The following is a 10,907-nucleotide window of genomic DNA, read 5'->3' as shown; positions in this document are numbered from 1 at the left end:
AGCGCTACGTGTGCCAAAAATCATTAGCAACGGAATTACGCTCAATGAAATGCAGTCGACGTCGCGAAGTCTGTGAAGGGGGCAAGGGAAGGGGGAGCGACAACAAACAAAATATAACAAAAACAAGTAAGAGATTCTAGTCGAGAGCTGCCGACTAGGGGATACCCTGAGCCCTCTTCTTCCAACATCAAATGCATATATATATTCTATTTTAGAAGCTATGTCAAGCTTGGTGACTCTAGCTCTTATTATTTACCAAAATTGCACAAAAAAAAACAGGATATCGATATCGATTTTAATCGATTGCTTGGAAACGGAGTAAGTTATCGATTATCGGAAACAAACTTGATCTGCGCGGGAACTAGGAGCATCTACATCTAAAATTTCAAGCCTCTAGCTCTTATAAGCTCTGAAATCCTTGCGTTCATACATACGGACGGACGGACGGACGGACGGACGGACAGACAGACGGACATGGCTAGATCGACTCGGCTATTGGTGCTGATCGAGAATATATATACTTTATGGGATCAGAGATGCTTCCTTCTGCCTGTTACATACATTTGGATTTTGCTCAAATACAATATACCCTTATACCCATTTTTAATGGGTTCAGGGTATAAAAAGGGGGCAGATAATAAAGCGTGGCCAGGCTGAGGCTGAGGCTGAACGGTGGACAGCAACCAGGGTAACGAGGGGGGATTCAACCGTCAGCCAAAGCTGGAACGAATGCCCGACGCCCGGCCAAGCGACCGTCCGTCCGACCGTCCAACCACCCGCCCGACCAACAGCAAAGAGCAGCTTATAAATTCACCCTAACGACAAGTTAAAAGCCCAATTTCGAGGGTTCGAGTTTTTGACTTCTGCCGGGGCGCTGGGTTGCCAGAGGCAGAAGGGGGAAAAAGATAAACAAGCAGGAAAAAAATAAAATAAAAGGCATAGCGTAGTTTGAATACGCTTACCAACATGTCTATTTAAACAAATTTAAAAGCGACGACTAAAAAATGAATGCATTAACTAAAAGAATTATTTCATTTTTTATAGCCTACATCAATATTTCTCCGCTCAAAGAAGATAAGTTAAATTGATCCATAAGTTTATCCAGTGTCATGTGCACTTTATACCACTTTAATTTATACTTATGTATGAAAAACTCTTTCTATTTGTATTCCTGGCATTTTCATTAAAGAAACATAGGTTTTTCAACTGAAAGATCATATTAGAACTATATGATATAGTTAACCGAGTTAAATTGTCTTCCTATTTTTATACCTTGAACCCATTGAAAAGGGGTAGAAGGGTATTTGTAAGATTTTATGTAAAAACAGAAGGAAGCATCTGCGACCCCATAAAGTATATATATTCTTGATCGGCATCAATAGCAGAGACGATCTAGTTTTTTCTAACATTTTCATTACAAAATTTTATTTTCAACTGAACATTCATTAAGAACTATATAATTTATTCATGAAAATCTTGGAGTTTTTCTAGTTGCAGGTTATTTAGTCCGTTTTTGTCAAACTTTTTAAAAAATACAATATCTTGGTAGAATAGAATATATCATCCTGTTTCCGTCGGTTTGACATTGTTAAACATGCATATTAACAGGCTGACAGACGACGGACATGGCTACATAGACTCGACTCTACATTATCCAGTCTAAGAGGTCAAATGTGACAAAATTATAATACCCTGTGCAAGAGCATAGCAATAAATTTCGATGTAAATAAATTACAATTCGTAAATATATATACAGATATCTACATATATATATATATATATATATATAGGACATATTTATTACTAACAATTGTTCACGATCTTACCAGTTATTTTACAAGTATGGCTACGGTATTATTCCAGATGATATTGTCAAAACTGAGCAAACAAATCATAAATCGTAATTGAAGGAGCTGAAGGTGCGGCCTGATTCTCATAGTCGTTGGACACGTTATACCCTCGCACATCAAATTCAAATTCAAATAAAATGTAATCAGCATAATCTGTGGAATTTTCAATTTCCCTGCGGGCACATTGGGAATATAGTGCGCAGCTGATGTCATGGACTCGGCTCTGGCTTGGTATCACCCTCGAATGCCTTCTCGGGTATCTGGCGTCGTCGGAGGAGTGTTTGGAATGCCAGCAAGGCCTGCTGATAGTCCCAATTGGTGTCCTTGAGGAATTTGCTGCTCCAGCGCGACTTCAGCCGCGTCTCCGCCGACAGCATGCACATCAAGTTACGTTGGACAGGATTGAGCGGCGCCGGCTGGCGCTGGCCACGGCCAGCTCTGCTGAGATAGATGAGCTCATTGGCTATGCGAAAGTCGTCAGTTTCATCGGTCCTGGTCAGCAGAAAGGTGCGCATATAATGCCGCAGCACGTTGGGCGAGCCGTTCTCCTCGAGGCTGCCAGTTATGGAAACGCACAGCATCCGGGGCTCGACCAGCGTCAGATCCAGGGTCATCGTTAACGGCAAATGCAACGTTTTGGGCCACGAGGCGAACATCTCCAGCGCCGCGACCCGGCACGCCAGCAGCTGGCGACTATAGGCAGCATAGGGCGCAGTCCTGTGAAAAGGAAAGAGTTTTAATCATGGAATTGAATTTGGATTTGGATAAAGTGTCTGCACTTACCATGAACCCAGCATGGCGCGATCCTTGGCAAGTGTGAGGGAAACTAGAACGTGCTCCTGATAGAAGCGCTGCAGATCCGTGGTCCTTTTATCGCCGTCGAACGCCTTCAGATAGCGACGTACGAACTTCCTGATGCCCAGCTGCATGGGCAGCGCATGTGGCGCCAGGTACGTGACCCTCGGCTCCGGCATGATAATCGGCTTGCACTCGGTGACAGAGACAAGCTCCACATCGCTGTCGCTGTTGCTGCTAATGCTGTTGCTGTCGCTGTCACTGTCACTGACCGTGACTACGGGAGTGCTGCGTCTGGCCACGGAACGGCCGTTGAGGGTGCGCAGATCCGGAAACATGGTCACCAGCTGCTGCTCGTAGTTGCGCGGCAGCGGATTCCGCTTGACATTGAGCTCGGTGAGACGCAGGCGCTGAAAGACGCGCAGCGGTCGAAGCGTCTTCAGCTCGTTGTGCTGCAGCGAGATGCAGTGCAGCCGCGGCAATCGCTGTTCAACGCCACGAAAGCCGCCCAGGTGGCACAGGTGGTTGTTGTCCAGCAGCAGGCGACGCAGCTGCGGCAGCTCCTGCTCCATAATGTCAATGATTGCCTCCAGGCACTCGAACTGCTGCAGCGCACAGAACTCGCCCTTCCAGTAATCGTCCGCATAGAAGCGGCACAGATTGAGGCAGCGCTTCCGCTCATCGTACCGCGACATTATCACCTTGCGCAGCTTCCATCTGTACGGTTCGTCCACCTCGATCATGGGCGGTCTGTCGTTAACGCGCAGACCCACGACCGGCGGACGATGTCCGCGCAGCTGCAGCTCGGCGGCCAGTTTGTAGCTATCCACATAGAAGGTGAACGTGGCCCGTTTATCCTGCTCCACATCCTGCTCACCGCCCTCATGCAGATAGTAATACCTGAACTTCCGTGGCGCCACGGCCAGACGCAGCTTATCCAGCACCTGCTTCACGGTGTAGCCGCTGTTCTGGCTAAACACCAGAACGCGATACCAGCCATACGGGCTAATGGGCACGGCAAATCGCCAATGTGGACGGCCTACGTAACGATGATAGTAATAGTTGGGTTTGTGTTGTTGTGGCTTATTCTGCTGCTTTTCTGGGCTGGTATTCGAGGTGGGATCCACGACAATGGAGCTCAGTCTTTGGGCTGTGTCTGCAGCTGAGTTGGGGTAATTGTTGTCCTCATTGTTGCTCATCGTGACATTTGCGCGCTCAGCTCATCTAAAAAAAAAAAAACAAAAATCAAAAAAGTTACAGCTTGTAAAAATCGAATGGAAATATTTTAATCTCTTTTAAAATGTTGCAGACTATAATAAACTAATAAATTGAACCAGTATATACATAAACGAGGTTCAAACTTTATTTTTTAGTTTCTCTGAGAAAGTAATTGAAATTCGTAACAGATCTGAATGCATTGCAAAATAAAATGCTTTGTCATATGGCAGGCACATTTAACTTTGTCCCTAATCCCCCCCCACAGTCAGCTCTGCTCACCCTGGTGAATTGAGCTGCCCGTCGTTTCCCAGCTCCCATGTCGGCGCACAGTTTGTTGACTCGCCACATGAACAATAATATATTTTTGTAAGCACTTTTTATGGCTGACAACATTTTTGCTGCTTCTCTTGATTTGCTTTATTCTCTTTCAGTTCCAACGTTTTGCCAATTTATTTGCGATTACCGCCCCTCGTTGTCGCTGTCATATACGCTGCAATTTCCCATGCAGAGTCCCCTCCCCCACCCTCCTGCCTCGCTATGGTGGCATTATAGCCAGCAAGGGATTCAGCGTGAGCATCGGAGTCAACGTCCGTCCAAGCAGCTCTCCTGGCCATATGTTGCACATATTATGCTTACTTAACAATTAGAGACGCTCTTGTAATTCCAGTAAATTGCTTTGTTCGCTTTCTATACCCTCTACACATGAGAGTGCATAAACCGGGTAGCTGAAACGCAAGTATATGTCGGATGATCGGATAAAAAGAAAACCAACTTAAGTCGAGTCTCTACTCTGCTCTAGCCTAGAACAGGTGCAAGTTAGAGGACATCCGCTAGTCAGTCAGTTTTTTGTTTTTGCTTTGGCGCTTTTGTTTTAGGCCAACAGAGAGCAGGCTTCAAAGGGATTGTGTGCTGTGTTTGTACTTATTTTAAGAGCTCTTTGCTCATTGAGACAAGTGAGCCATGTGAATGGCGGCGAGTGAGCTTTAAGGACCAATGGCCAACTGACTTTGATGACCAAATCACAGAATGCTCATCATCATCATCATCGACATTGCCATAATCATCTCCAGGCCAAGGCGAATTATGCGACACCTCGAATGCATCTGTAGCATCCCATCCCACATACAATTGAAGCAAATCGAATAGAAAATCTGAGAATTGATCGGCACGACTCAGATGTCCATTCTAGTATATCTGTTGAGATATTAATGATTACACTCGATCCCATAAAATTGGTTTCTTTTGCTTTTGGCCTTAGATAAATTTCTTTATGCATGATAACTCAGCGTGAACACAAATGTCTCGCCTGAGGCATTCGAACAGGGCAAACTTGTCTGATTGCATGACAGACACATACACTCAGAGAAAAACGTGCTTCTAAATAATGAAATGCACAAAATAATGTCTACCCGTACTTGATTAATAAATATTAAAAAAAGATATTTAAAAAAGAATTTAGTTCCCAATAAAAATAAATTTCTTCCTTCACTTAAATAATTTAAAGGTCTTTTAAACCACATTTTTGCTAATTTTAAAAAATCTTTCTCCGCTCGAGTATTTTTACTTAAAGTATTAATAAAAATCCCACATCTTTTCTCTGTGTGCAGACACACACACACACATACTGGAGGCGTTACTTACTACCCCGAACACAGAAACAGGGCTCTGGTTCTGAGAGCCGGGCACATTGTGTGCTGGCAGCCAAATCAAAGGCCCTTTTGCCCATTTACTGATAACGGACACACACACACACGTACACGTACCCACCAGGCGGGCCCGAAACATGGCATTTGTTTAATGGATTAAAAATAATACGTACACACAATATGAAAAGGGACTGGGAGCGGGACAGGGAAAAACTGATAATAATCATAGCACGTTGCCAGCGTGGGCAAATGGAAAATGTGCGGCGTGTCATAAATTAATTTTCGGAAAATTCAATAGCTTGTCCGCAACCGAATCCAAATTCAACAACGTATTCCAATCCAGATGCCTATTAATAATAATAATACCATGTCGCTCTGATGGACACAGTCAGTGTGAGGCGTTGCACAAAGGATTTATCTCTGGCTTTTTACCAAGGACGACGGTGGGGGAGGGGGTGGGGGGGGCTGACTCTTATCAAAAGCGAAGCACTTTCATTCAAGTTTTTGGGGGTTGGAAAGGCTTCTCATTGCGGCAGCGGGAAGCGAAGCCATGAAAAAGCTTTCTGAAAATTATGCAAAAATCATGATTCGACACTTTTCATTATGCGCCTAGCTAATTAGCTATTCAGCAAAAATGGTTGGAAAACTGTTGGCAGTATTTGCCGTTTGCCGCAGTTACCACATAAAAGGTTTTCTAAAGCATCTTACGAAGTTACCCTTTGAATCTAGGCCCATGATGACTAAGTCACCCTTCCGATAAGGTATAGGACGATGTAGAAAACCAGGTTTACGAGCAGCACCCTAAGGCAGGATGCTGGTTCGAACCATGAATCGAACCAATGACAATTTACTGTGCTTGCAGAACTGGTGTTCATTTCGACTATAAGCCTGAAATCGTTTTTTCTGCAATCGTTTTTTAGTCGGATGTTTCTTCTATTTTGTGACCATGTGTGGCATTTGTTAATACTAATTAAATCTTCAAAGCTGTTAACTAAGCAGTTCCAACAGGGTTCAGTATAGTCACGCCTAAGGTTGTCTTAGTTCAAAGACTTTGAGACTCTAGTTAGTCGAAACGACACGCCTAATCAGTTATTAGTTTATGATAACTGCATAGTCTTGGAGACTACAATTTCGAGTCAAGTGACAAGTAAAGTTCGTAGCAGTTGTCGCAGACGCAACTTGGACAACGGACTAGCTGGTTGGTTTATAAAGCGCGGTAGATAGACAGATGCTGGAAATATTCGACAGACCCCACGCGGATCCCGTTCGGCTGCCTTTGGCCAACGGACCAGCGCCCATTCTGACCATAATGTTTGCCTATTTGCTCTTCGTGCTAAGGCTGGGCCCATGGCTTATGGCGAACCGTAAGCCCTACCAGCTGCGTGCCGCCCTGAAGGTCTATAATGTAATCCAAATCCTGTACAACAGCGTGTTATTCTTGATTGTAAGTGCAGTCGGAATTATATTGGGGCCAATCTTGGCAATTAATTTATGATGCGCCTCTTCCACAGAGCATGGAATTTATTCTCGTGTCTCAGGCCCACGACTTCAACTGCCTCACGGCGCTGCCGCCGGAGCACGAGAAGAAGAACATGGAACGAGTGCTCGTCTATGCCTACTATTTGAACAAGATACTCGATCTGATGGACACCATCTTCTTTGTGGTACGCAAGAGCTACAAACAGATAACGATGCTGCATCTGATCCATCATGTCTATATGCCAACGGCTGGCTATATACTGATACGATTCTTCGGTTATGGAGGGCACGTCATTGTAGTCGGACTGTTGAATGTCATCGTACATATCGTGATGTACACCTACTACTACCTCTCGGCCGAAGACCCGGCTCTCCGGCAAAATCTCTGGTGGAAGCAGTACATCACTATCATGCAGATGGTTCAGTTCGTACTCATGTTTCTCCACAGCATTTGGACCCTAATGCAGCCCAATTGCAATGCGGATCGTCCAGTGATCTATCTAGTGCTATCTGCTTCAAGTTTAATGTTCGTCATGTTTGCCAACTTCTATGCGCACGCCTACATACTGCCAAAAAGGAAGAAGCTGACAGAGGAGAAGCTTAAATAACTTAGTTGATATACGATTTATTGGTGCGGGGTTAGGTAAAAACATAAAGTCATAAAGTTACTTGTTAGCGAAAGGGAAAGACAGAACCGTCTTTCATCCATTAAACCTTAAATAAAGAAATCTCTTGTATCAAAATATCAATAAAAATTGTTACCGGGTAGCCAAAAAAACAATGTAGGCTTCAACTTCAAAACTTAAAACATAGTTTTGTATTTATAAAACATTATACAACACGATAAAAACGAGATTTTAATTCTTATCCCTTGTTGTCAGACTTAATATATAGAATGTTTCTGGAGTATTTTTCACTGATATTGCACACACGTTTACATTTGCGTTTAAATATAATAAAAACGGAAATCGGATTATGCTCATTAATATTGGCTAAGCTTAGCTACCGTTATGTTTGACATATTTGACAGACCACCTGCGGATCCCACGCGTTTCTTTCTCGCTTGCAGTCCCTGGCCCATGGTCCTCATAGTATCTTTTTATCTGTTCTTTGTGCTGAAGCTGGGGCGCCAGTTCATGGCCAAGCGGACGCCCTACGATCTTCGAGTCGTACTCAAGATATATAATCTGATGCAGATCTTATACAATGGATTGGTATTCTTTGCGGTGAGTGTTTTGTATATCTAAAGATCAGATCTCTAACTTAAGGGATTGCAGGCCATTTGTTATCTGATTGCGTTTAGGCCTCACAACCTAAGCTGCATAACGATGATGCCACAGGACCATCCATTGAAGAACATAGATCGTCTGCTGTCCTATGCGTACTACATCAACAAGTACTTCGATTTGCTGGACACCATTTTTATAGTGTTGCGAAAGAGCTACAAACAGATCTCGGGTCTGCATCTGCTGCATCACCTGTACATGCCCATTACGGGTTACTATGTGATCCGGTTCAACGGCTATGGTGGCCATCTCATAGTCATGGGTGTCCTGAATCTCTTCGTGCACGTTGTGATGTACAGCTACTACTACATCTCATCGCAGATACCGCCAGCAAAGCGGAGAATCTGGTGGAAGGAGTATATAACCTTATTGCAGATGCTTCAGTTCGTGATTATATTTGCGCACAACATTTGGACTTTAATGCAGCCGAGATGTGAGATCTCTCGAGTGCTTACCTATATGGTACTCTTTATGTCAGTTGCTATGTTTTTGATGTTTACCAACTTTTACACACACGCCTACATACTTCCCAAGAAGAATAAGAAGAAGCAGAAAAAGGTGGCCCATGACTAAAGGTGAATAAATATATATAATATCTTTCTTACTACCTATATATCTTTCCTTCTTGGATGCAGGGTTAGGCACTCAACCAAATTATATTCGTATAAGTCTTGAAAATTGGAATATGTTAGTCTAATCGATAGAAGAGAAACAAACGGTTTGTGATAATACAACTCTCCGATCGAACAGTAGCAAAGCGCAAAAGCAAAATATATCACATATTTTTATGTCAAAATATTCTAAATATCTCTTGTTATTTAGCTCAACGTGAGCTTAAACTGCAAATAAACTCTCATTGTAACTTCGCTCAGTTGGGTTGTTGAGCCCTAGTTGAATACATATATTGGCTGATATTTCACGATAGTCAGAAATTGTTTCATATATGAATAAATTACATAGGCTTGGGGTTGAATACAGGGTGCCGAAAGTAAAGTGAAGTATAATGTTGGAGCCTGATTCCACTGTTCTAACTTTTTTTTTTTGCCATCTTTAAATGCTAAAAACTGTGGGATTATTAAAATTTAAAATTAAAACTACCGCTTGCCTTGATTGCTATATCAGCTGTATGTGGTAATGATACTTTTATATATTTCATAACATAAATACGAAATTCGAGAAATCATCGAAAAAAACACGATTTACTCGGGGCAATTGCCAACATACAGGCAACACATTAGCAAAAAAATGTTACATTCACAAAAAATGTAGGATATGATAACAGTGGAATTAGGTATGTAAACAAAATCATAGAACTACAGCCAAACAACATGGGATGTTAACGACTGCCTCACCCGGCATTCACTAATGAGAAATTATTTAATAGGATTCTAAGCGAGTGTACAATGTGCACTGAATTTCCAAATTCTATTTAGCAGCAGAGTGGAATTTGAAGAACAAACAAATTAAATTTAAAACTAGTCGTAGCACAACTTTTAGATCGAGCAACCGCAAATTCGGAAGGTTGTGAAAAGTACAAATAATTATCGCTATGTTTGAGATTTACACTAGGCCGCCTGCAGATCCCTTCCAGCTTCCACTGGCTGTTAGCCCCTGGCCAGTCACTCTCATAGTGACTGGCTATCTGCTCTTTGTGCTCAAGCTGGGGCGCCTTTTCATGGCCAACCGAGCACCCTACGATCTTCGAACCGTACTCAGGGTCTACAATTTGTTGCAAATCGTGTACAATGGCACTCTGTTCATGCTGGTAAGTGGACTGCTCGATCGATTTGAACTGATTTTAATTTTCATACTACTACTTCCATTAATGTAGGCTATATACGTTATCTTTGTGGTAAGACCCTATGACCTGAATTGTATAACGGTGCTGCCACAGGACAGTCCCTTTAAGACAGTGGAGCGCGTCTTGTCCTATGCGTACTACATCAACAAGTACTTCGATTTGCTGGACACCATTTTCATAGTGTTGCGAAAGAGCTATAAACAGATCTCGACTCTGCATCTGCTGCATCATATGTATATGCCCATCACGGGCTACTGTGTGATTCGGTTCAGCGGCTATGGTGGCCACCTCATAGTCGCGGGTGTACTGAATCTCTTCGTGCACGTTGTGATGTATAGTTACTATTACATCTCATCACAGATACCGCCTGCAAGGAGGAGATTCTGGTGGAAGGAGTATATAACCTTATTGCAGATGCTTCAGTTCGTGATTGTATTTGCGCACACCATTTGGACCCAAATGCAGCCAAAATGTGAGGTACCTAAGGAACTTACCTATATGTCACTTTTCGCGGCGACTGCCCTGTTTTTGATGTTTGCCAACTTCTACACACACGCCTACATACTGGCCAAGACGAAGAAGAAGCAGCTCAATGACTAGTGGTGAATGATAAAACTAATGTTTTTTTTAATAATACTCAATTAAATCATGTTTCTGTTTCTCAGGGCTTAGAGCTGGTGTTCGGGCACAGCTAAGCTTAATTTAATTTTAACTCGTAGCTTTTCAATAAACGTAACTGAATTCTGAGCTTAATCGAATGAACAAGACGCGGGCTATTTTAAATACTTAGGCTTTGTCAAAACCAATCAATCACTTGGTAAAGAGATTAAAA

General features: G+C 42.9%; 4 protein-coding genes across 5 annotated transcripts in view; 3 read left to right on the top strand and 1 right to left on the bottom strand.

The window, feature by feature from the left end:
* LOC115763775 (nuclear RNA export factor 1) overlaps positions 1–10,907 on the bottom strand; it is a 69,530-nt gene that overhangs the window by 41,422 nt on the left and 17,201 nt on the right. Inside the window, exons 2-3 of one of the 2 annotated variants that reach the window (XR_004017951.1) lie at positions 2,634–3,869; positions 1,827–2,567 (exon numbers count right to left, since the gene is read on the bottom strand). Coding sequence is in view for 1 of the 2 variants with exons in the window: in XM_030706494.1 (XP_030562354.1) it covers positions 2,060–2,567; positions 2,634–3,844 (1,719 nt within the window). In the remaining variant the exon portion in view is untranslated. Of the gene's footprint in view, positions 1–1,777; positions 2,568–2,633; positions 3,870–10,907 lie in introns of those variants that run through there. The other variant, XM_030706494.1, reaches the window with a different exon arrangement.
* LOC115763778 (elongation of very long chain fatty acids protein F-like) lies at positions 6,674–7,752 on the top strand. Its single transcript, XM_030706499.1, has 2 exons — positions 6,674–6,953; positions 7,021–7,752. The coding sequence occupies exons 1-2, from the start codon at positions 6,738–6,740 to the stop codon at positions 7,594–7,596; spliced, it is 792 nt and encodes a 263-aa protein (XP_030562359.1). The 5' UTR covers positions 6,674–6,737; the 3' UTR covers positions 7,597–7,752.
* LOC115763777 (elongation of very long chain fatty acids protein F-like) lies at positions 7,873–9,137 on the top strand. Its single transcript, XM_030706498.1, has 3 exons — positions 7,873–8,214; positions 8,266–8,849; positions 8,910–9,137. The coding sequence occupies exons 1-2, from the start codon at positions 7,999–8,001 to the stop codon at positions 8,845–8,847; spliced, it is 798 nt and encodes a 265-aa protein (XP_030562358.1). The 5' UTR covers positions 7,873–7,998; the 3' UTR covers positions 8,848–8,849; positions 8,910–9,137.
* LOC115763892 (elongation of very long chain fatty acids protein F-like) lies at positions 9,547–10,814 on the top strand. The gene is made up of 5 exons (XM_030706670.1): positions 9,547–9,565; positions 9,760–9,795; positions 9,855–10,039; positions 10,106–10,677; positions 10,741–10,814. The coding sequence occupies exons 1-4, from the start codon at positions 9,547–9,549 to the stop codon at positions 10,673–10,675; spliced, it is 810 nt and encodes a 269-aa protein (XP_030562530.1). The 3' UTR covers positions 10,676–10,677; positions 10,741–10,814.

This window comes from Drosophila novamexicana, unplaced genomic scaffold (assembly GCF_003285875.2).
Source record: "Drosophila novamexicana strain 15010-1031.04,08,12 unplaced genomic scaffold, DnovRS2.1 tig00000770-arrow-pilon, whole genome shotgun sequence".
In the NCBI taxonomy this organism is placed as follows: Eukaryota; Metazoa; Arthropoda; class Insecta; order Diptera; family Drosophilidae; genus Drosophila; species Drosophila novamexicana.
This window is presented reverse-complemented; position numbering and strand designations above follow the sequence as displayed.

Bases quoted from the DNA above. Each gene is read 5' to 3' on its own strand.
- LOC115763778 (XM_030706499.1), top strand. From the start codon at position 6,738: ATGCTGGAAATATTCGACAGACCCCACGCGGATCCCGTTCGGCTGCCT. The intron at 6,954-7,020 runs GTAAGTGCAGTC...CCTCTTCCACAG, and splicing joins ACAGCGTGTTATTCTTGATT to AGCATGGAATTTATTCTCGT.
- LOC115763777 (XM_030706498.1), top strand. From the start codon at position 7,999: ATGTTTGACATATTTGACAGACCACCTGCGGATCCCACGCGTTTCTTT. The intron at 8,215-8,265 runs GTGAGTGTTTTG...AAGGGATTGCAG, and splicing joins ATGGATTGGTATTCTTTGCG to GCCATTTGTTATCTGATTGC.
- LOC115763892 (XM_030706670.1), top strand. The intron at 9,796-9,854 runs GTTGTGAAAAGT...GGCCGCCTGCAG, and splicing joins AGCAACCGCAAATTCGGAAG to ATCCCTTCCAGCTTCCACTG. The intron at 10,040-10,105 runs GTAAGTGGACTG...CCATTAATGTAG, and splicing joins ATGGCACTCTGTTCATGCTG to GCTATATACGTTATCTTTGT.